Genomic DNA, 24995 nt, shown 5'->3' on the forward strand with positions numbered 1-24995 from the left:
ATATATCCAAGTCTTAATCCACAAAACTGTGACTATTACCTTATATGACAAAAGAGACTTTGCAGATATGATTGGAAGTTAAGGATCCTGAATGTGGGAAATTATCCTGGATTAAACTCTGAGCACTAAATGTCATTGCAAGGGTCCTTATAAGAGGCAGGCAAGGTCAAAGGAGAAAGGAGACGAGATGACAGATAGAGACTGGGAGTGCTACATTTTGAATAGAGAGGAAGGAGCCATTAGCCAAGGTATACAGGTAGCTTCTAGAAATTAGAAAAGGAGAGGGAATGGTTTATCACCTAGAGCCTCCAGAGGAACACTTGCCTGCCAATAACTTGACTTTAGACTGCCGACCTCCAGAATCAAAGAGAATACATTCGTGTTGTTTTAAGCCACCAAACCAAGCTTATAGTAATTAGTTTTTGCAGGAAACAGGAAATAAACACATTGGTGAGAAATAAGCGCTGTGTATTCAAATAATCGTCTTCACTGGTTTTCTGGCTGCTTATCTAGCAATGGAAAGCAGTGAACTCCCACTCTAGGGCAATGTTTTCACTTTCTCTGCCACCTTCTATCTGGTTGTTTTATGTATTTTGAGTTTTGTAATTTATTTTCCTACTGAAATAAACCTTTTGTCATTATGAGGTGACTCCTTTCTATCCTTGGTAATGCTTTCTGTTTAAAAGTTCATTCTATCAGAAGTCAATGTAACTATCCTTTGGTTATTATTTGCCCTATGTATCTTTTTCCATCCTTTTACATTAAACTTTCCTGTATTTTGACATTTCAGATGTGTCTCTTGCAATCAGCATACAACCGGATTTAAAAAAAAAATCTAATCTAAAACTGTTATAATTGGCAAATTTGGGTCATTAACACTGATGTGATTTCTGATACAATTTTTGGAGTTGTCTCTCTCAACTTTATACTTTCCACTTGTCCCATTTTCTCTGTTTCTTTTTGCCTTCTTTTCTTATTTTGTTTTTGCGGAGGAGAACTGAAAGGTTGATCTGTTTTTCTGATTCTATCCCTCACCCCATTTCTGTTCTTAGAGTGACTACAAGTGGGCGTGCTTCTCTACCCGCCCTGTGGCCCCGCCCCAGGCTACATAAAGTAGTTGGTCTCTAAAACAAATCACCTCCAGAACACAGGCCACGCTTTCTGAATTTTGGGGGAGGGGGTTCTGAATTCTTATGTCTTCTCTCCATGGGCTCTTGTCCCTCCAAGATCATCAGTTATCCCTTCTTTGCTATTTTAACTGTATCTTACCCCTAAGTTGTTTCCAGCAGCAGGAAGTAGAAACTAAATAGATTAGAATCTTGGCTAAATCAAGGGTAAACAGCTATGCAGAGCAGCCTGAAAGATCTACTACATACAGAGCTGACTGGCAAGTACTCTAATAGCTAAGGTTACTAAAGAAGAACGCTAGTACTTTATTAGAAAAAAAAAAAAACAAACAATAAATGCTTTTTAGGTGGGGTTTCCTTCAATTTGTTATGCTACTTATAAGGTTAATGAAGTAACCAAATGTTAGAAGGAAACCTAAACATAACATGTGTGTCACTTTTATAACCAGTGAAAAACAAAGCTAATAAAAACAAATTTTCCTTCAATTTCTGATAACACGACTTAAGTTGAAAAGAAATTCTGAGATGAGTGTCAAAAAATTACATCTATACTCTAATAGTAATTTTAAACCTTCTATGCAAGATTTAGTAGAAAATAAGACACACAGGTGGAAAAATCTGTTCTCATACTTGATGATGAAATCTGACAATAGGCCAGAGTAATTTCATGAAATAAATTTTATCTGTACATATAAAAATTGTCTGTAGTAAAATAAAGAACATTACAGCATACTTCAGACAGAGACAATGAAATCAAACATACCTCTACAGCTGTTCTTTGCTATTTAACAGATAGTGTACTTTTACATGGATTTTATTGTCCAATGTCCTGTGTTGAACTTGTTTAAATGACAACTGACTATGGTGCTCTGATTGTAATTTACATCTATCTTTTTTTTTTTTTTTTAAACATTATCTTTAAACCAGAAGCTCTAGCCAGGAAGAAATTATAGCCTACTGAAAATATAAGCCAGTGACCTGGAAATCTAAGATGGTAGGAATATCTCCCTCGGGTTTCTCAATGGCGTCACTAGTACTCACTCACTATTTATCATTATACGCTTGAAACCAGGATCTGCTAAGGCTAGTAAATCAATTGTTCTTATAGAAGTATTTATTTACTTAGATACAAGATATAACACTAAATAAGGTTTTGATAAGTTGGCCAACGAAAGAGTGCAGTCAAAACACAACAAAACAGCATGTACTCCAAAAACTGACAAACTCCCAGCCAGACCAAAGTTACTGTAACTTTCCTTCACTAGAAGATCCACTGAGAAGGCATTAACTGGTCATGACCTAATACCCACCAGCTAAAGCAGCATCCTCTTCACTTTCTGAGCCATACTGAAGTGCCATGGTAATTGCTGACAAACGACCCCCTTGGACTGTTCTTTTATTACTACAAAGAAAAACAAGTAATCAGAAGACAGGGAAAGAGGTTATAATAATTTGGTTACTTTAGAAGAAACAGGAACTGTTAAGAAAACATTCACATCAAAGAAAAACAATTTCTATTCAACTGTGTGCTCAATTTATCCTTGTACTTTTAACAGTCCCCATAAGCAATCTTAGCCAAGACCAATTTTTTCTCTGAAAAGAGAGGGAGTGGTGTAGAAAGCCTAAAGAAGGCTACTTCCAATTGTGTTACTTAAATGCAGCACTACTCCTTATTTTACAAAAAATAAAGATTCATTCATCTTTACTGATTAATTTTCTTCCAAGATGTTCAAATCCTACAATGAACACAAATTCTACTTCGAATACAGAATCTTTTAGTATTTTTCCACAATTTATTTTACTGGAAATATTAAACACTCCCTGACAACTTCTGCTTAATCATTTTCCAGAAGTCAGGCAGGTCAGGCGGACTATATAGCACCTCAACCTTTTAAATAAGGGTTATTTGATAACAATTGTCATAATAACCCAATTATACCCCAAAGAATTACTTCCTGATAGCCATCAGGCAAACACTAGTAAGCCTAGCCTCATAAACAAGGTCAGTTCTCAGACTAAACACACTCACTCTCTCACCGGTAATACTTGCTAGTGGGATTTCTCTCTTCACCAAGGCTGCCTTTACTGTGAGAAGGACCTGTCAGCCTGGCTGCAGCCAAATTTGATGGAGTCCTATCCAGAGATAAGATTAAAAATAAATAAATAAATAAATAAATAAATAAATGACCTCAAAAAACTGACAGCTGGAATCAGAATGCTAGGTAAACAAAAAAGGGAAGCAAGCATTTTTTTTGTTGTTTTGTTTCTAAGTAGAAATGCTCAAATATTTGAGCCATTACTGTACAGAACACTTTGCTCCAAAATCGCAGTACTCTGCCTAAGAGAATAGATGAGGGCTGGTCCTGGAGTGCTTATGGTCCCTGCAGTGACCAAGGATCTGGTAATGAAGGAAATGTCAGGGACAGAAGAAAACTTTGAAAGCAGCCACCTCAGCTTCCATTTCTTGAAAGAGGCAATGGAATCCCAGAAATAAGACTTGTTCAAAGACCTAGTCCTTGCACAAGAAAGAGGCAGGATGAGACTCTAATCTCCTGACATCTGGCTAAATGCTCTTGCTGCCGATATAAATATATACCATTAAATATAACATAAAAATACCATGATATTATAGAGATGCTTGCCATATATAATATACATTAATATGTAGTATGTCACATTTAAATATGAATATGTACCTAGATAGCAATGAGTAGATAATAGTATTTAACCTCAAAAATTGTTTGTTTTACAAAAAAAAAATTTTTTTTTAAGATTTTATTTATTTGTTAGAGAGAGAGCAGAGCAGAGTGGCAGGCAGAGGGAGAAGCAGACTTCCTGCTGAGCAGGGAGCCCAACATGGGACTTGATCCCAGGACCCTGGGTTCATGACCTGAGCTGAAGGCAGATGCTTCACCTACTGAGCCACCTAGGTGCCCCCAAACTGTTTTTTAAATAAAGCCTTTCAGCTGCAATGGAAGGGTTGAGGAAGAGCTATATCTATTCTCTTCAGAATCACATTATCAACTGTAATTATACTTTTCAAATGCAATATACTTCTTGTTTTCCACTGCATTGATTCCACTAGCTAGAAAATTTGGTAAATAAAAAAGGCACACGGATTTAGACATTTTATTTCATTATTATTATTTTTTAAGATTTAATTTATTTGAAAGAGAGAGAAAGCACGAGCAGGAGAGGAGCAGAGGGAGAAGAGGGCTCCGTGCTGAGCAAGGGGCCTGATGTGGTGGTTGATCCCAGGACCCCAGGATCATGACCCAAGCCAAAGGCAGATACTTAATTAACTGACTGAGCCACCCAGATGCCCCGAGTATAGACATTTTAAAAACATACCTTATTCGAAGGCTTGACTTAGCCATTTCATGATGTTCAATTTCTGCCTTTTTCATATAAAATATTTTTTTAATAGAATTTGCATCCTGTCAAGATAAAATTACTTGGTTTAGGAAAACAGGGGCAGTCTAAAATGCCATCAGTCATGCACTGGACACTTTCTATGGCACTCTTCCATTTGGAGTAGGCATCCATTTACTATCCATAAAGCTGCATCCTCGAACCTTTCCATCTTTGAGAACATCATCACAATTATACATAAGTTAAAAAGCCTCCCAGCTCTTTCATAATTAGTCAAGTAATGCACAAAGATCTAACAGTGAACAAGGAAAAATGGGTGAAAATTCAATGAACTCTATCTGTGTCCACTGACTTAAAAACTGATACAAAGATACACTTCTAAGATTAAAGGCTATGCACACAAATTTAGGATGAATATACTTGCTTAAATCAATAGCATATTAATATATCAAATCTAGTTTCACCTCTCTCTAAAATTTATTTTACGGAAAATAATCAGACCAAAATGTACAATCTTAACTGCATCAACAAACTATTAGTATTCTACTATTAATGTCCTATCAAGGACTAAGAATACAAGAACTTCATAGCTCATTTCTGATTTTTACTAAAAGTTTCTTAAAAGATGAATATTGATTAAAAGCTGAAGATAGGTTAACTACCAAAAGCAACTCTATTTGAGGCAGCATTCTGAAAGTCTAAATGATTTTTTTGAAGACTATTTATTTATCTGACAGAAAGAGATCACAAGTAGACAGAGAGGCAGACAGAGAGACAGGGGGAAGCAGGCTCCCCACCTAGCAGAGAGCCCAATGTGGTGCTTGATCCCAGGATCCTGAGATTATGACCTGAGCTGAAGGCAGAGGCCTAACCCACTGAGCCACCCAGGTGCCCAAAAGTCTAAATGATTTGACTCCCCAAAGGTTTTCTGAAAATCCTCTGCTAAATTCCCAATGACTTATCACTAATACAAAAAATGTCTATAAGCAACTGTGTTACAGAACTGTAAAATTTGTAGGAGAGAACTGCAAAGCAATGAAAGGGACATTTCACAATGTGTGTTGCACTGCAGAAATTGGTTTTTATATTTATGAAGTTTAAAGGAGAGACTAAATCAATATTTCACTAAAAAGTAGATCAAAACCAAACCTTCTATCTTACATTAAGACAGACATATAAATGAATGGAACAGAACTGAGATTACAGAAACAAACCCATACACCTTAAGTCAACTGATTTTCAACAGGGTGCCAATGCAATTCAGTGGGGGAAAGAACAGTCTTTTGAATAGAAGGTGCTGGGACAAATGAGCATTCCGTGTGGAAGAATGAATCTAAATTCCTACCTCACACCTAATTCAAGTATACAAAAATAAATCCAAAATGGATACATTTAGATTTAAGGGCTGAAAGTATAAAATTCTTAGATGAAAACACAGGTGTCAACCATTATGGCCTTGGATTAATGCTTTCTTAAACCGTAAGAGACTCTTAATCTCACAAAACAAACTGAGGGTTGCTGGGGTGAAGGGGGTAGGGAGAGGGTGGTGGGGTTATGGACATTGGGGAGGGTATGTGCTATGGTGAGTGCTGTGAAGTGTGTAAACCTCGTGATTCACAGACCTATATCCCTGGGGCTAATAATATATTATATGTTAATTAAAAAAAAGTTAAAAAAAAAAAAAAGGCAGACAAACTGGACTTAACCAAATTAAAAACTTTGTCAAAGGACATTATCATGAAAGTGAAAACAATCCACAGAATGGGAGAAAATATTTGTAAATCATACACCTACTTTAATGTCTAAGATTATATTAAAAAATCTAACAATTCAACAATAAAAAAACAGGTAACCCAATTAAAAAATGGGGTAAGGATCTGATTAAAAAGTTTTTCAAAGAAGGTATGTGAATGGCTGATAGACACACAAAAAGATGTTCAACATCACTAATCATCAGGGAAATAATATTCAAAACACAATGAGATACTACTTCATACCAACAAGGATGGCTATCATAAAAACAAAAATGGAAAATAAATGTTATTGAGAATGTGAAGAAATTATACTTGCAGATTTCTAGTGCAAATGTGAAATGGTATAGCTGGTTTGGAAAACAATTTGGTGGTTCATCAAGAAGTTAAATATATAGTTACCACGTGGACCAGCAATTTCATTCCTAGGTACATACCCCCAAAATGAAAATACTATGTCCACATAAAAACTTAAACATGAATGTTCACAGTAGCATTCTTTATAATAGCTATAAAGTGGAAACAACCCAAATGTCTAGCAATTGATAAGTGGGTAACTAAAACATAGTATACAAATGTAACGAAGTATTACTTAGCAATGGAAAGAACAAAGAAGTGATACATGCTGCAACATGAATGTATTAATAGCATCATGCTCAGTGCAAGATGCCAGTCATAAAGGACCACATCTGTGTGATTCCATTTACATGAAAAGTTCAAAAGAGGTAAATTCACAGAGACAGAAAGTAAGCCAGTGCTCCTAAAATGGGGAGACTAGGGGCAAATGGAGTGACTGTTCACTGAATGTGGTCATGGCTGCACAACTCAGAATACAGTAAAAACCATTAAATCATACACTTTGAGTGAAATGTATGGTATGATGTGAATTTCACCTCAATAAAGTTGTTGCATAAAAATTGCTGGCTCTAAATTAAGGTGTCTACTCTTACCAATGAAAACAACAACAGCGAAAAACTAACCTTGAACACTTGAGAACCAGGCTCATTGTAAGTTTTGGCATTTTTTGCTAGGAGATCTATATCTTTGGCCATTGCATGAATACTCTTGTAGCTTCCATTCTAGAGTAAACAACAAAATATAGCAGTTCCTCTTAACTGAAAGTTAATCAGCAAGACCTTTAAGAAAAAAAGAACTCCACATATTTTTAAATTCTCACCATATTCAAAGACTTTATTGGAATACACACATATGAACAATATATAAAAAGTCATTTTCTCTTCTATAAACTACAACTGTCCATTTACACACAAGTTTTTGAGATACGTAACAATCAGAGCTATGTTAGTTTCACAAAAACTTACAATTTTTAAAAGATCAAATAATGTAAAAGTTTTTAATTCAGCAAACACACAGTGTCAAGCACTGTTCTAAGTGCTTCACGAATACTAATCCATTAAGGATTGTAAAGTAAAGGTGAATTAAGGGTGTGAAGTAAAACCCCTCTAGTTTTACAGACCACTTGAGATAAAATAGTCTAGCACAGAGGTTAAACTCTTTGAGTACCTACTATGTACTAGGCTCTGTGTTAGAGCTGCCATATCTTAAAGCTCACTCGATCCCAAATAATCCAGGAAACTGAGAACTGCCTTCAATTTTCAAAGAAAAGGAAGGAGGAAGACACTCTAAGCAGAAGTTATACAGGGTTAACAAGGACACAGAAACGAACAGACACATTCTAAAGAGACTAAGAAAACCAAATTAAGTGGAGTAGAGGGTGGAGGAAGGAAGAACCATAAGCAAAGGCTGTATAGTAAGGACAAATGAGGCAAAATCCAGACAGCCAGGCAAAGGTGAGTAGCTGGTGATTTGCCAAGTGAGGATATCCAACAACTGAGCACACTCTGTTTATCTTTTTTTTTCTTAAAGATTTTATTTTTAAATAATCTCTACACCCAAGGTGGGGCTCGAACTCACAACCCCAGGATCAAGAGTTGCATGTTCCGCTGACAGAACCAGCCAGCCACCCTGAGGACCCTCCATATTTGGAAAAAGTCCTAGTACAGGTAGTAGGGAAGAACCTACTTTCCACAACAGAGGGTACAAGTAAGTGGATAACAGCACTGCTAGCAGCCTGGCAGCCAGGGCAAGGGGAGGTAATCCGTGCTCGAGGGAGTCTTGAGAGACTAAAGTGAGGGCAAGAGAATAGAGAAAATGCATTCCTAACTCCCGCAAAGGGCAATAAAGCAGAGGGGAGCAGTGGACATCCAGGATCCACAGTGGCAAATGGCACTGGGAATGGCAATATCACCACAAAAAGACTATGCATGACCTCAGCTGTGCCATGATGTCCCTGAGTTCTGCCTACTTCCCTACAGCTCGTTCTCCTGCCTGCCTTCTGAACAACTGTATGAGCTATCTGGTACTCTTTCCACGGATTCCCCTTCTGCTGGAGTTATTCAGAGCTGGTTTCTGTTGTACTGTTAAAAGAAACTGTGATTTGCTAGCGGAGGCACTAGAAAACAAGTGACAAGGCTCTGGGCTGTGGAACAGAAAGGAAGAATAAAATAGAAAGAATGCTAGGGTCAGGAAGCAACATGCAGAAAGGACCAGAGAGCCCTTCATCAGAGAGGCAGGAGAGACTACTACAATAATTTGGACAGAAGAGGACAAGATCTTGCTTAGGGTGATGGCAGAAGGTCCTTCTATGGAGCTTGTGGAAGGAAGAACAGACAAGATAAGGAAAGAGGTCTCAGAGAGAAGGCTGGGGCTGGGGTAGGGGTGTATATACAGATCTGATCTGAACTGTAGTATCACAAAAACATCTTCCCCCAAGGTAGATGTTAGAAACCCCAGGGATTTAGGTTCTAGGAGACTAAGTCATTAGCAATAGCAGCTAGGGATCTACCTTAAAAACCAGGTGATACATTAGAGAATCTGTATTTTAACATTCTGTGAAACTGTATTATGGTACCAGTAATTACTACACTGTCACTGTTCACTGCTCTCCTACAAATTTAAAGCCAAGGAAGTTTCTCCCTCCTGGCAAACCACTTGCCTTCAGTCTCGTTTCTTAATGAGACAATGTGACACATTAAATTTTCCTCTTTCCTTTATCTACTGGGAGCCCCAAACCCTCCTTACTCTGGGAGTAACCCTAACTCACACTAACCAAGGCCACATCCCATAGGTGCTCTGTAATGAGTAATGCTTCATCCATTACTCCTGCCCCCTCCGAGTCTGCGAACTGGTCACCCAGCATATAGCAGAGGAAGCAGGCAAGTCGCCTGACCGAAGCGATATAGCTAGTAAGGAGCAGAGCTAGGAAGACAACCCATGTCGGTCCAACTCTAAAAACTGGATTTCTGGTAAAATATAGCTCTTTCTCCCTATACCTTCCTTAACCTCTAATCGCCAAGTTTTAAATTTTGTCATTCATTCAACTCAATAAACATCTATTGAGCACCTACTCTGTGGAGAGGCAGTAACAGTGCAGAGGTTAAGAGCACAGACTCGGGAGTCAGAATGTCTGGATTCAAATCCCAACTCTTCTCCTTACTAGCTGCTGACTTGGGCCAGTGACTTACCAGCTCGGTGCTTCGGTTTTTCTCATCTGTAAAACAGGAATAATAACGGTATCTACCTCAGGGAGTGGCTATCAGAATTAACAGTTAATACATACAAAGCAGTGAGAACAGAGCGGGCACCTGGCAATGCCAAGTGTTGGCTGCTGCGACTGCTGGGGCTACGGGGAGGAAGGCACTCAAAGAGAACAAGGCCTCTGTTTTCACTGACCTTACCCTCTAACATATACTGAGGGTAACTTACTCTGAGACATCCTAAAACTATTTGGAAGCAGATAAGAATAAACAACAAAGCTTTATTGCTAATGGGACTTTCACAACTAAAAACGTCTATGGCCAGTGCTTTTTAATTTTTGTCCTAAGAGCAAGATTTACAACGCCAGTGAAAATTCTGCTTTCCTCCCTAGAGATAAAATGCAAAAGGGACACTATGCTACCTCCTCCAAAGCTATAATCAGTTTTACCACTCCACTTGTTTATTATATTGTTAATAACCCCTTAGAAAGACATCGCTTCTGTTTCCTAAAAGCCTCTACAAAAGATCTCAGGCTGAACTGCCCTAAAACACATATGGTTACATGTGGTTATCTTCGTACCTGTATCCTCTGAGCAATGGTCTTGAGATCTATAGGCTCCTTAATTATTGCATAATAGTCTGGATATTGCTGGAAGACAAAAACCGGGGCATGATAAATAAGAGAAAGTATCCAGGAAATGAGAAACAAGGAAGGACACTGACAATCTGTTAATCAAATGAACAGCTCTGTCAGATGCAAGGCTAAAGACACAGCTGTAAAGCACTGGTTTGTTATAGTTGAAGCAGAAAGAATTTGATTTTAACAAGATTTATGAAATACACAACAGCACGTTGTACAAGTTTATAGGTAGTATTCGGTAACTGCCATTATCCAACACTATAACTTAATGTTTTAAAAAATTCTAAATTCATAGAATCACACAGTTTAAAATTTAAGGTTCCAACATATTTATCCCTGAAAACGAAATAGAAGAATGTTTTTGAATGTTCTTATAAGCTCTTTTAATTTTTCAACTTAAATCACACAATATTATCCTATTTCATAAAAAAAATTTTTTTAAATATTTTATTTACTTTAAAGAGAGAGAACACGCACCTGTGAAGAGACAGGGGGTTGGGAGGAAGGAGTTGGGGTGGGAGAGGGAGCGGGAAAAAGATCTCAGGCTGACTCCACGCCAACTGTGTAGCCTGACACAGGGCTCAATCTCACAACCATGAGATTATGACCTGAGCCAAAAAAGAGTTGGATGCTTAAACCAACTGAGCCACTCAGGCGCCCCTCATATAAAATTCTTGTGGATCTTAAACTGCATAAGGTTGCAAGTTTGTTAGCTTCATGTTTAACTTAATGCTTCTACTTATTTTGGTCAAATTAATTTTTTTTCAAACTAAAACACATTAAGTGAAACCACATTAAAGAATCAAAGTAAAAGGTGTGCCTGGATGGCTCAGTCAGCTAAGCATCTGCCTTTGGTTCAGGCCATTATCCCAGTGTCCTGGGATCAAGCCCGGGCTTCCTGCTCAGTGGGAAATTTACTTCTCCCTCTCCCTCTGCCTCTGCCTCCTCCTCCTAGCTCATGCCCTGTCTCTGTCTCTCATTCTCTCTATATAATAAATAAATAAATAAATAAAATCTTAAAAAAAAAAAAAAAACCCACAAAAGGTAAAATTATAAGCACTCTCTGATTTCTTATCAAATATTAGCTCATCACAAGAAAATAAGTAAAGTATGCTAGAGGAATGTTCTTGAAGAGTTTCACAAAGTCCACAGTGCAGGGACGCCTGGATGGCTCAGCTGGTTAAGTATCTGACTCCTCAGTTCAGTTCAGGTCTCAATCTCGGGATCGTGAGATGGCGCCCCGTGTCAGGCTCTGTGCTCAGCGGGAGTTAGCTTGAGATTTTCCTTCACCCTCTGCCCCTCCTCTGAATGCGTGCCCTCTTTCAAATAAATAAAATCTTTAAAAACAAAACAAAACAGGGGCTCCTTGGTGGCTCAGTGGGTTAAAGCCTCTGCTTTTGGCTCAGGTTCTGATCCCAGGGTCCTGGGATCAAGCCCCACACCAGGTTCTCTGATCAGCGGGAAGCCTACTTCCTCCTCTATCTCTCTGCCCTCCTCTCTGCCTACTTGTGATCTCTGTCAAATAAATAAATAAAGTCTTTAAAACAAACAAACAAACAAAACAAAAACCAAAAAAACAATGCCCACACTGTATTCACTGCCCCAAGTCTTTTCTACAGGTTTGGTTCCTTGGAAGAAACAAATGAAGCTGACCAAAAATAAAAAAAAAACAAAATCTTGCCATTTGCAACTACATGGATGGTACTAGAGAGTATTATGCTGAGAGAAATAAGTCAATCAGAAAAAGACAATTATCATGCGATCTCTCTGATATGAGGAATTTGAGAGGCAGGGCAGGGGGACATGGGGAAAAAAATGAAACAAAAAAATGAAACAACAGGGCGCCTGGGTGGCTCAGTGGGTTAAGCCGCTGCCTTCGGCTCAGGTCATGATCTCAGGGTCCTGGGATCGAGTCCCGCATCGGGCTCTCTGCTCGGCAGGGAGCCTGCTTCCCTCTCTCTCTCTGCCTGCCTCTCCATCTACTTGTGATTTCTCTCTGTCAAATAAATAAATAAAATCTTTAAAAAAAAAAAAAAAAATGAAACAACAAAAAAAAACCCAAAAAAATGAAAGAAGATGGGACTGGGGAGGGAGACAAACCATAAGAGACTCTTAATCTCAGGGAACAGAGGGTTGCTGGGGGCGAGCGGGGGAGGGATACGGTGGGTGGGTGATGGACACTGGGGAGGGCATGTGCTTTGGTGAGTGCTGTGAACTGTGTAAGCCTGATGATTCACAGACCTATACCCCTGAAGCAAATAATACATTATATGTTAATAAAAAAAAAAGTTGGTCTCCTATGTGGGCTCTCAAAGTTCTCCCAACCTGTTCAAGTCCTTGAAGCCCAAACAACAACAAAAAGCAGGAGACTACAGCCTTCACCCAGTTACGGGCTGAAGGCATGATCTCAGGGATGCTTCCTCTCATCTCATTCCTCAGCTTACCCTTACTTTCTTAACCCTACTCTTTTCTTTGCTTGGATCAAACCCGTTTTCTGCCCCCTCTCTATCAATTCTACTTCAGAAGACAAATTATAGCAAGGCCACCCTGGCTGGGGTGGACTGTAATCTCAGCTGTTGGGTCTACATATTCACAATCCCCCCTTCAGCCAATTCAGCTTGGGAAGGGCTCATAAAGGAAAGGTAAAAACTGCCCTGCCCTCCCAATCTCAGTCCTTGCTGACTTTCAAACTGTCACATCCCGAGGGACCAATGGGAACCTGCTTTTTCCAACCAACTTTTGCTACATGGTATTCCCAAAAGCTCTCCTGGAATGAAGGAACAGGATATTAAACATGTTTGTTAGTTAGTTTGTTTTAAAAATAAGCTCCACACCCAGCATGGAGCCCAATGGGGGGCTTAAACTAATGATTCTGAGATCAAGCCCTGATCTGAGATCAAGAGTTGGGACGCTTAACTGACTGAGCCACCCAGGTGCCCCAGGATATTGTTTTATTGCTCCAAGTCACCCTTGGTGGCTTGACCACTGGTGATGATCTCCTGCAAAATAAGAGTAGGTCTTGAATAAAGACTATACTCCTTTCTTATATATTTTTTAAATTGTGGTCAAATATACAAAAAATTTACCGTTTAGTCATTGTAAGTGTGTGGTTCAGTGACATTAAGTACTTTCACACTATTGTGCAACCATGGTCATCATCCAGCTTCTAAACTTTTCATCCTCCCAAACCGAATCTCTAGACCCACTGAACAATAACTGCCCCCTCTCTCTTCCTGCCAGTCCCTAGAAACCACAATTCTACTTTCTCTATGAATCTGAATACTCTGAGTACCTTCTACAAGCGGAAACATGCACTATTGGTCCTTCTGTGACAGGCTGATTTCACTTACTATAATGTGTTCAGGGTTCATTTTAGCATGTGTCAGAATTTCATCCTTTTTAATTTATTTTAAATATTTCATTTATGTATTTGAGAGAGAGAATGAGAGAATAAGCAGGGGTAGGGGCAGAGGGAGAGGGAGAAGCAAGTTTCCTGCTGAATAGGGAGTAGGATGCAGGGCTTGATCTAAGGACCCTGCGATCATCACCTGAGCCAAAGGCAGACTCTTAACTGAGCAAGCCACCCAGGTTCCCCCTCATTCTTTTTCTAAAGGCTGAAAAATACTCTACTGTATGTATATACCACATTTCATTTATCTAGTCATCTACTGAGGGCCATCGGGTTGCTCCCATGTTTTAGCTATTTTGAATAATACCGCTGTGAACATGGGTGTACACATCTCTTTGAGCTCCTGCTTCCAATTCCTTTGGGTATGTACCCAAAGTGGAATTGTTGGATCATAGGGTAAATCTGTATTTAATTTTTTGAGGATTCATCATACAGTTTTCCTTTTCTCTTAAAATTTAAACCATATGACCAATATAATCACTGTATTTTTCTAATCAGATCCACACTTAGAATAGCAGTGGTCATATATACTTTCTTTCTTTCAACTTTTTTTTTTTTTTAAGATTTTATTTATTTATTTGAGAAAGAGGCAGTGGGAGAGAGCATGAGCGAGGAGAAGGTCAGAGGGAGAAGCAGACTCCCCGTGGAGGTGGGAGCCCGATGCAGGACTCGATCCTGGGACTCCGGGATCATGACCTGAGCAGAAAGCAGTCATCCAACCAACTGAGCCACCCAGGCGTCCTCTTTTTAACTTTTTAAAGTAAAGTCTACACCCAACATGGGGCTTGAACTCATGACACCAAGATCAAGACTTGCATGTTCCACCCTCTTAGCCAGCCAGGTGCCCGTCTGCTTTACTTCTAATGTGGTAACTGTCCTACAACTAGTCAAGACACTTCTCTAAATAACCAGTCGTGTTGATGACTGATAGGGAAAACTGCACGCCGCTTATCAGTCACTAAGCATTTCTTGCACACCAGTGACATGCTGGATTCCAACTAAATGGCAAGGATACAAAAGAAAATAGGACATAATTGTTCTTAAATTCAGGGATGTGGGAAGGAGGTAGATAAAAAGTAAATCATCACAATGGAGTTACATGCGACAGTGAAGTACTTCTAAAAATATATCCTTGTCTAGAAATACAAGAATGCGGAGGCCATCAAAATGTTTGTGGTTCCATGGGCTACAGTGGGACTTTAGTGATGTTCACTGCCTTTTGGTTATGAAGCCACAAGAGGCCCTGCCATTTTCAAAGGGTCTCACTTGTCTAGAAAACCTCTTCCTCTTTGGGGTAGATGAGTACTACTAGATCTCTCTCTTCTCCATCACCAGGAGATCAGAACTAAAAGAGGAAGAACTCATTTATATTCTCATTCTGTCTCCTGAGCAAAGAGAATGTTTCTTCTCTTTTACAAATAAAAGGCTTAGTTTATGTACTTATTTTGTTATTTTAAGAGTCACCAAGATTGGAAACAACCCAATGTCCATGGGCAGATAAATGGACAAATAAAATGTGGTATATGCACAAATGGGAGTATTTACTTAGTTTTAAAAAGGAAGGAAATTCTGACACATGCTCCAACCTGGATGAACACTGAATAAATGATGCTAAATGAGATAAGCCAGATACAAAAGGATATTGTATGAGTTCTCTTATGATCAGGTACTTAGAGCAGTCAAATTCATAGAGAACACAGAACGGTAGTTGCCAGAAGCTGGGGCTGAGAGGGAATGGGGAATTATTGGGTTTTTTGTTTGTATTTTATTTTTTTACTTTATTTTATTTTATGGGGAGTTATTGTTTAATGGATACAGAGTTTTAATTAAGCAAACAGACATACAATACAAATATACTTACCTCACTGAACCATACACTTACAATGGTTAAATGGTAAATCTTATATATATATTTTACAATAAAAAACAAAAACCAAACAGTAAGAATAACCAATCAAAAACAATTTTGTTTTAAATTCACAACCTTCAGGCAAGATAAAATGGTAGAACATGTCCTATGTGCTTGCTGCTGTGGCCTCAAGGAGGGTCACTTGGCAGCCTCCAATGCCTTTATTTACTAAGAACTAATAAATTTTCTGAAGTACTGAAAAATGAAAACCATATGAAACAAAAACACACTTTAACTCCCCTGTTTTTAATTGCATCACTTACCACTTTAGAAGGCAGTTTCTGAAAAAGTTCACTGATGAGACGTCCTGATGGATTTGTGGCTACAACTATGGCTTCAAGAAGCTGCTCCAGGATCTCCTTCAAGTAACTTGGAGAAGACTGGGAGGAGGAGGTTAGCAGGAAGGAGAGAAGAGAGAGAATGACTGTGAGAGAAATCCAAACATCAATGCTAAAATGTTAAAATTAATTCAAAAAGCAATTATAAACAGTACTTATTTAGTACTGTTTACTTATTTAGTATTATTCAATAATACCACAGAAACGCTCTGATGCGGACATGGGGCTTGCATCCCTGGAATGGCATACATGAAACTAAGGAGGCTCCTTATGTTACCTCAGCAACTAAATTCCTTGGATCAGGTCCTTTTACTGAAGTCTATCCCACAGTAAACACTGTAACAGTGAAATTCAAGTGCCATATGTATGAAATGATGGAAATGCAAACCTTCTTAGGCTCTGAGCAACTGAGACAGGGAAAACATATCCCAAGATACCTGACTCTCTCTACATCTGCTCTTCCTAACTACTGAAGTCTGAATATTCTGGTAGAACAAGGATGCATGTAAAGCTGCAAATATATACTTCTACCCATGGGGTGGCTCTATCAGATGTAATGACAGAATTCTAGCTATCTCAAAAGCAAACAGAGATCATATCAAATAATGCACATTACTTCTGCCCTGCAGACTGGCTGACTTACTCCTACCTTATTTACTGTTTCCACATGGGAAAGTATATGCCCCAAACAGTACTTGGCCAGGCAAGATCTGAGTCTGAAGCTGGTTTTTACAGTGAGCAATGGCATGTTTGCATCAAGAGTTACAGAAAATGGGTGCGCCAGGTGGCTCAACTGTTTAAACACCCGACTCTTTTGATTCTGGTCATGATCCTGGGGTTGAGAGATCAAACCCCATGTAGGACTCTGCAGTCAGCAGGGAGTCTGCTTGAGATTCTCTCCCTCTGCTCCTCCCTGACACGTTCACTCTCTCCCTAAAATAAATAAATAAATCTTAAACAAAAGAGTTATAGAACCATGTTCTGTGCATACAAAAGAAAGGGTAATGGTATTTCTGGCTTAAACCACAAAAGCATTGGTCTTTGTGTCCTCATCTAACAGGTCTTTTGTATTTAGTACAGTCTCAATTTTAAGGTCCAACATTAACTCCACAGAAAGAACATTAACATCTCTTGAGCCCAGCACAGTGCCTGGCAATAACAAACACATAACAAATATTTAACAAATAAAACGTGATTCTCTGAGAGTTTCCAACTACATAAGCTTAGAGAACCAACAAAACACTGATGAAATCAGACTAAAAATACCCATGCTTAAGTCATTTACTTCCTGGCTAAAACACAGTACCACAGAGTTAGTTTCAAAAAGAGCTGAGTTATATTCTGCAGCCAAGATTCCTTTCCTCCCAACCCAAACAGCTCCTCCGGAAACACGTGTTGCAGATGACATGCAACATGTGCTACAGTGTGCGGATGCACTCATAGAACCTATTTCCACAACTGGGAAGGCTCCAAGGAAATCATTTTGAATTTAAAAATGAGAAGCGGGGTGCCTGGGTGGCTCAGGGGGTTAAAGCCTCTGCCTTTGGCTGGGGTTGTGATCTTGGGGTCCTGGGCTCAAGCCCCGCATTGGGCTCTCTACTTGGCTTCCTCTCTCTCTCTGCCTGCCTCTCTGCCTACTTGTGCTCTCTCTCTGTCAAATAAATAAATAAAATCTTAAAAAAAGAGAGAGAGAAGCTTGAAAATACCCTCCCCATTCACAAGAACTTAGGGCCAAGAAGAAGCCTGGGAGGTATAAACATGAATGTGCAAGATCCTCCCAATTTCTTACCAAAAAAACACAGGCAAGTCCTAAATGCAGGTGGTTTCATTTTTTGACTAGAACCTTGGAGGCCTATAAGACGACTGAGCCCTCTGCCCAAGAAAGCATGGGGTAAATCGCTGTTCCTATATTAATACCGGAGAGTAAAATTCCAGGGAATCCCTAGTTAATTGCCTTCTACCTAATTCTAATCATTTAACTGCCAGAAAGAAGTGACAAGGTACCCAAGAGCTACATTTTGAGAGTCCAAGAAGTAGTTACTTTCTTTTTTTAATAGAAAGAGAGAAACTGAGAGCATGTGGGTGGTGTGTGGCAGAGAGGCATAGGGAGAGGGGAAATCTTAAGTGGACTCCGTGCTGAGCAGAGAGCCCAATGTGGAGCTCCATTATCATGACCTGAGCCAAATCCAGGAGTTGGATGCTTAACCGAATGAGCACCCAGATGCCCCGAAGTATTTAAATTTTTGAGAAATTCACCTAGCATTTCTTTTCTTGTGTTGAAGTTTCAGGAGAAGGCCTATTGAGGTTTACTTAGGGAAGAAAGGGGAACGCTCATCTTTAGGTGTCTCACTATTTAGCTACAGAAGAGCAATGTCCTTACTTTTATTATCCTTCTTCCTCTAATTAAACATGTGCTCGTTCATCAAGTGTTTACCAGTACCTACACACCCCTCACAGTCTAGATGCCAGCAACAGGTGAATAAGGTGGTATTTTCTGTGCAGCTATCATTCTCTTTGGAAGAAGAAAGAAAGTAAACATGCAAACAGATAAACAAGTTATTTAACATATAGTAACAAAAAACTGAGGACCACAGAACAGAGTGATGTGATGATGGGAAAAGACGGGTACAGGGCAAACAATTTAGACAGGTCATCAGGAAAGTCCTCTCCTAGCTGTCTTAATTTTAAGTGATGTTAGAATCATGAAAAAGAGCCAGTCACAGAAAGAGCCAAAGGAAGCGTATGTTCCAAGCAGAAGAGCAACTGCAAAATCCTAGGGGCAAGAGCACATCTGGCATGTTCTGGGAACAGCAGCAGTACAAGCTACAAAAAATATTTCTAAGGTGATTCCAATGACTCTCCAACATTTAATCACAATACTGCCTACTGTTCTGTCTCAATCCAGCAAAACTGGAACAGTCCTTGATAATATGAAGGTTCTCCTTAAAACTGAATAGGAAATATGCATTAATGTAAGAGCAACGCATGAAAACAACCACTCATGGCACTCAATGTCCAGGATGTCCTAGGATCTCTTGTAATCGGAGTGGGGATCTCTGGTCATATGCCCCCTTACCCTCCTAGTTACCAATACCACACCACAGGAAACCCAGTTGCCCATAGCAGCACAGAAGAAATCACAGGTAGGGGGGCCTCGTCCACTCTCACAAAGGTCCATCTTACTCATTCCAGCTGCACACTTACTCCTTCGGTCACTGTGCCTTGATTGTCTTGCCCATCTTCATCATCATCTTCGTCATCTGCTTCTCCTTTTTGAACAAACTCATTTCTTGTTCTAAGGTACAAATCCCAGAGTTTGCAAGCAGCTTTATATTCAGGAGAATCTGGCTGTACAAATGAACAAAGACAAAAGAAAATACTTTAGTATTTTATTGTAAATAAATAGTAAATAAATAGTATTTTATTGTAAATCAACAACTACTTTTAAAGCATTCTGTTCCAGCAGAGACTAGCATTCTAAGACATCGATGCTGAAACTCCTACAACAAATTTAGAAATCTTTATGATTAAAAGATACATGAGTCTCAATTCCTCTTCTGAGAAACAAAGCATATGTTTTAAAGGCATTCTGAAATCGTATTATTTTATTTATTTATGACCTATTATCTCATTACATTAAGATTTGAGGCAAAAGATAAGTGATTTGTTAAATTAACACTAACAGAGATGCCTGGGTGGCTCAGTCAGTTACGTGTCTGCCTTTGGCTCAGGTCATGATCCCAGGGTCCTGAGATCAAGTACCCCACTAGGCTCCTTGTTCAGTGGTGAGCCAGCTTTTCCCTCTACCTGTTGCTCCCCCTGTTTGTGTTCTCTCTCTGACAAGTAAATAAATAAAATCTTAAAAAAAAATTTAACCCTAATTACTCATACATGAACATACGCAATTTAAAAGGTAAGCCCCGGGGTGCCTGGGTGGCTCAGTGGGTTAAGCCGCTGCCTTGGGCTCAGGTCATGGTCTCAGGGTCCTGGGATCGAGTCCCGCATCAGGCTCTCTGCTCAGCAGGGAGCCTGCTTCCCTATCTCTCTCTCTCTGGCTGCCTCTCTATCTACTTGTGATTTCTCTCTGTCAAATTAATAAAAAAAAAAAAAAAAAAAAAAGCTTTAATAAAAGGTAAGCCCCAGTTTACGGGCTGTAAGTGTAAAGGGTAGAAGCTAACAATTGTTCTACTATCACTTCTATTTTTAAGCTATTTACTACTTTAGTTAAAGACTTCTTTTCTTAAAGTATAATAGGGATAAACTCTAACTGAAACTTTCCAGTAAAAGCAATGCTGGAACCAATGTTAAAATAAACAGTGGGGTGTCTGGGTGGCTCAGTCGTCAAGTGTCTGCCTGCAGCTCAGGTCCCAGAGTCCTGGGATCGAGCCCCACATCAGGCTCCCTGTACAGCAGGAAGCCTGCTTCTCTCTCTCCCACTCCCCCTGCCTGTGTTCTCTCTCTCACTGTGTTTCTCTCTGACAAATAAATAAATAAAATTTTTAAAAAAATAAACAATAAATAAGTAAAACTAAACTTTCAAATCCATCCAGGTGCTGCCAATAAGGAGAAAGCAATCCTCAAAAGAGCAAGAATAGATTGGGAGGGAGACAAACCATAAGTGACTCTTAATCTCACAAAACAAACTGAGGGTTGCCGGGGGCAGGGGGTTTGGGAGAAGGGGGTGGGATTATGGACATTGGGGAGGGTATGTGATTTGGTGAGTGCTGTGAAGTGTGTAAACCTGGTGATTCACAGACCTGTACCCCTGGGGATAAAAATATATGTTTATCAAAAATAAAAAATTAAAAAAAAAAAAAAAAGAGCAAGAATAGAGTAAAAGCAGGAACCCAGATGACCGAGCAGAACACGGAAGCGGATGTCCACTTGAGGGCTTCTGTAAGGTAAGATAAACCTAAAGCTTTAGTTTTCAAAGCTCTCTGAAGCTGCAGGGAGAGGAGATAAAGGTCAGAGCCCACCAGAAGCTGGGACTCCAAACACCACACTTGCAGCCTAAGCAGGAATTTAAAAACAATTCAGTTTCTGTGATGCCTGGGAACAACACTACCCACTTCATCCTCCACCCTGCTCAACCTGTGCTTATCTCCAACCATAACACTGCAGGGAGAGGAGAGGCATGGGATGATTCTCCTCTGAGAAATCATCATACGCTAGCCCTAATAAAGACAGGCCAGGTGCCTGGGATAAGCAACACACTACCCTGAATGAACCCAATTTCAAGCTAAGCCTCAAACAATCTCTAGAGATCAAGTTCCAAGAAATGTGAGCTCAAGGTTAAATTTCATGAAACACAAAAGAACGAAACCACACAAGAAAGCCAGCAGAAATAACCACAAAATCAGACATGCAAGTATTTCAGATTTGGGAATTATGCCATAGTATGAAAAATGAGTATGTTGAACATTTTTAAAGAAACGATGGGATTGAAAAATAGAAGCAAATTGCAGGAAACCCTGAACGGAAAACTTCCAAAATATGAAAAATACAAATATTAGAAGTAAGAACTCAACAGTGTGGTTTAAGAGCAGATTTCAAAGAAAAGTAGAAGAACTAAAGAAATTACATAAAAAGTGGGGCGCCTGGGTGGCTCAGGCGTTAAGCGTCTGCCTTCAGCTTGGGTCATGATTCCAGGATCCTGGGACAGAGCATCGGGCTCCCGGCTAACGGGAAACCTGTTTCTCCCTCTCCCACACCCCTGCTTATATTCCCTCTCTCGCTGTCTCTCTCTCTCTTTGTCAAATAAATAAATAAATAAATAATCTTTACAAGGAAAAAAAAAAAAGAAAAAGAAATTACATTAAAAGCAACAAAGGCACTGAAAAGGGGACTATGAAAGATTAGGAGAGACAGAGACTTGAGAGGGCTCTAGCAGAACACACAATCCGAGTTCTAGCAGGACACTTTGGCTGGGGCAGCATACAAAGACAGAACAGCTGCAAACTTCTCCAGGCTGTTAAAAAACATCAATCCAAAGATTCAGAAAGCCCTACAGTTCCCAGACTATACTAATAAAAGGATATTCATATCCAGACACATCACCGTGAAACTGTAGAACACAAGAGACAAAAGGAAACCAAAGACAGCCAGAAAGAAAAGATAGCTAACCTTTAAAGGAACTAAAATTATATTGACAGAAGACTCCTTGATGGCAATAAAAGAATAAAGAATAGGGACAACTGGCTAGCTCAGTCAGAAGGATATGAGACTTCTGATCTCAGGGGCTATGAATTCGAGCCCCAGGTTGGGTATAAAGATTACTTAAAATAAATAAATCAACTGGGGCGTCTGAGTGGCTTGGTCAGTTAAGCATCTGCCTTCAGCTCCGGGTCATGATCCTGGAGTCTTAGGATTGAGCCCTGCACTGGGCTCCCTGCTCAGTGGGAAGCCTGTTTTCCCTCTCCCACTCCCCCTGCTTGTGTTCCTGCTCTCCCTGTCTCTCTGTCAAATAAATAAATAAAGTAAAAAAAAAAAAAAAAAGAATAAAGAGTAGATTAAAAATCTGCCACAAAAGGGGTGCCTTGCTGTCTCAGTCAGTGGAGTGTATGACTCTTCACCTCAGGGTTGTGAGTTCCAGTCCCATGTTGGGTGCAAAGATTACTTAAAAATAAAATCCTTTTTTTTAAAAAAAAGGTTCATTTATTTAAGAGAGAAAGAGGGAGAGAGAGAATGCAAGCAGGGGGAGGAGCAGAGGGAGAAGGAGAAAGAGAATCCTCAAACAGATTCCCCACTGAGTACAGAGCTCATGTGGGGCTTGATCCCAGGACCCTGAGATCATAACCCAAGCCAAAATCAAGAGCCGGATGCTCAACCAACTGTACCACCCAGGCACCCCAAAATAAAATCCTTTTTTAAAAAATCTGCCACAAAAGAACTAAAATACAAAATATCAGTAGCATAAATAGATCAGAGTTGAATTATTCTAAGGTCTTTTTTGTGTTGTTTAAAAGGAGGTTTAAGATGCTGATTATTAGCTTTTGACTTTGGTAAATTAATTATATACATTAAAGCTTCCTAAATAAGATCTAAAAGATTATCAACAGATTTTACAACGCCCACAGAAAAGAGAAAGTAAGAGGGAATAACAAAATGAAACGAAAAGAAGGCAGAAGGAAAAACAAGAAAAAATATTACAAGAAGAGATAAAGAGAAAGTAGAAATGTAAATGACAGGAATACATCCAAACATAACGTCATTACTGAAACTGTAAATAGATGAAATTCCAATTAAAAAGATTAACACCCGTATTAATAGAAATTCAGGCATACACTATTTACAAGAGATGCACTGGCACCAAAAGGTGAAGGAAAAGAATGGAAGAAAAATAAACTAGGTAAACACAAAAATAAAATCTGTTAGAACTATATTAATATCCGAGAAAACAGACTTCAAACAAAAGACATTACTGATGATACTACATAATGCAAAAAAAGTACAATTTACTAGGTCAATACGACAATTGTAAACTTGTATGCTCCCAGTTGGAATTTTAAAATACATAAAGCAAAGATCAACAGAGTTATAAGGAGAAACAGACAAATTCATCATCAGAGCGAGAGATTTTATTTTTTTAAGATTTTATTTATTTATTTGGCAGACAGAGATCACAAGTAGGCAGAGAGGCAGACAGAAAGAGAGGGAAGCAGGCTCCCGGCTGAGCAGAGAGCCCTGGGTCCTGGGATCATGACCCGAGCAGAAGGCAAGAGGCTTAACCCACTGAGCCACCCAGGCGCACCCAGAGTAAGAGATTTTAAAACACCTCATTTGGTAAATAGTTTGTACAGATAAATCAGTAAGGATATAAATGATTTTAACAACATAATTAACAAGCTAGGTGTGATGAACACATGCAGAATCTTGTATCCAATGCCCAGCCACCCTTACTCTAGTGACAGAATTGACAGCACCTTTATTCATGATAGCTAAAAAGAGAAACAACCCAAGTGCCCATCAGCTGGGAAACGGATGAACGAAGTGTGGTACAGCCATATAATAGCACATTATCCAGTCATAGAAAGGAATGAACTACTTCTTTGTTACAAAATGGATGAACCTCAAAGACATGCACAGTGAAAGGAGCCAGTCACCTAAGGCCGGATAGTATTTGATTCCATTATATGCAAGGTGCTGAAGGACAAATCCACAAGGAAAGAAAAGGTGGTTGTCAGAGGCAGGGAGGAGGTGAAATGGAGAGCACCTGTTAATGGGTATGGTTTTCTTTTTTGAGGAAATGAAAATATTCTGGAGTTAGGTATTATGTATTAGTGATGGCTGCACAACTTTGTGAATATGCTGAATTCTATACTTTCTAATAAATAAATTAATTAATTAATTTTAAAGTAGGTTCCATGCCCAGTGTGGAGCCCAATGCAGGCTTGAATTCACAACCCTGACATCAAGACCCGGAGATGATGTCAAGAGTTGGACGCTTAACCAACTAAGCCACCCAGGCACCCCTGAATTCTATGCTTTAAAAGACTACGTGACAGAAGGGAAGGGGGTAGAGGGATGGGGTAACGAGATGATGGGTACTAAGGAGGGCATGTGTTGTGATGAGTACTGAGCGTTGTATGCAACTAATGAATCGCTGAACACTATTATCAAAAACTTATGATGTACTATATGCTGGCTACCTGAAAATTAAAAAAATTAGCATTTGCCAAATAAATAAATAAAGACTGTGAATTTATTCTCAATTAAAGAAAAAAAATACATATACATATTACACAATATTAAGAACAAATCTAATGACACTGCAGAATCTTAACAAAAAAATTCTAAAACTTTGCTGAAATAATTTAAAGAAGCCTTACATAAATGATGACACATCAAATTTAGAGACTGGAATAATCGATAGCACCATTATGTTAATTCTC

General features: G+C 39.2%; 1 protein-coding gene across 26 annotated transcripts in view; it reads right to left on the reverse strand.

The window, feature by feature from the left end:
• Positions 1-24995, reverse strand: part of PBRM1 (polybromo 1) — a 129215-nt gene that overhangs the window by 86751 nt on the left and 17469 nt on the right. For all 26 annotated transcript variants that reach the window (XM_059389913.1, XM_059389904.1, XM_059389910.1 and 23 more), the window contains 7 exons: positions 19309-19452; positions 16030-16146; positions 10389-10457; positions 7231-7329; positions 4479-4564; positions 3165-3260; positions 2438-2529 (listed from right to left, as the gene is read on the reverse strand). In XM_059389913.1, the coding sequence (XP_059245896.1) occupies positions 2438-2529; positions 3165-3260; positions 4479-4564; positions 7231-7329; positions 10389-10457; positions 16030-16146; positions 19309-19452 (703 nt within the window). The remainder of the gene's footprint in view (positions 1-2437; positions 2530-3164; positions 3261-4478; positions 4565-7230; positions 7330-10388; positions 10458-16029; positions 16147-19308; positions 19453-24995) is intronic.

Source organism: Mustela nigripes, chromosome 2 (assembly GCF_022355385.1).
Source record: "Mustela nigripes isolate SB6536 chromosome 2, MUSNIG.SB6536, whole genome shotgun sequence".
In the NCBI taxonomy this organism is placed as follows: Eukaryota; Metazoa; Chordata; class Mammalia; order Carnivora; family Mustelidae; genus Mustela; species Mustela nigripes.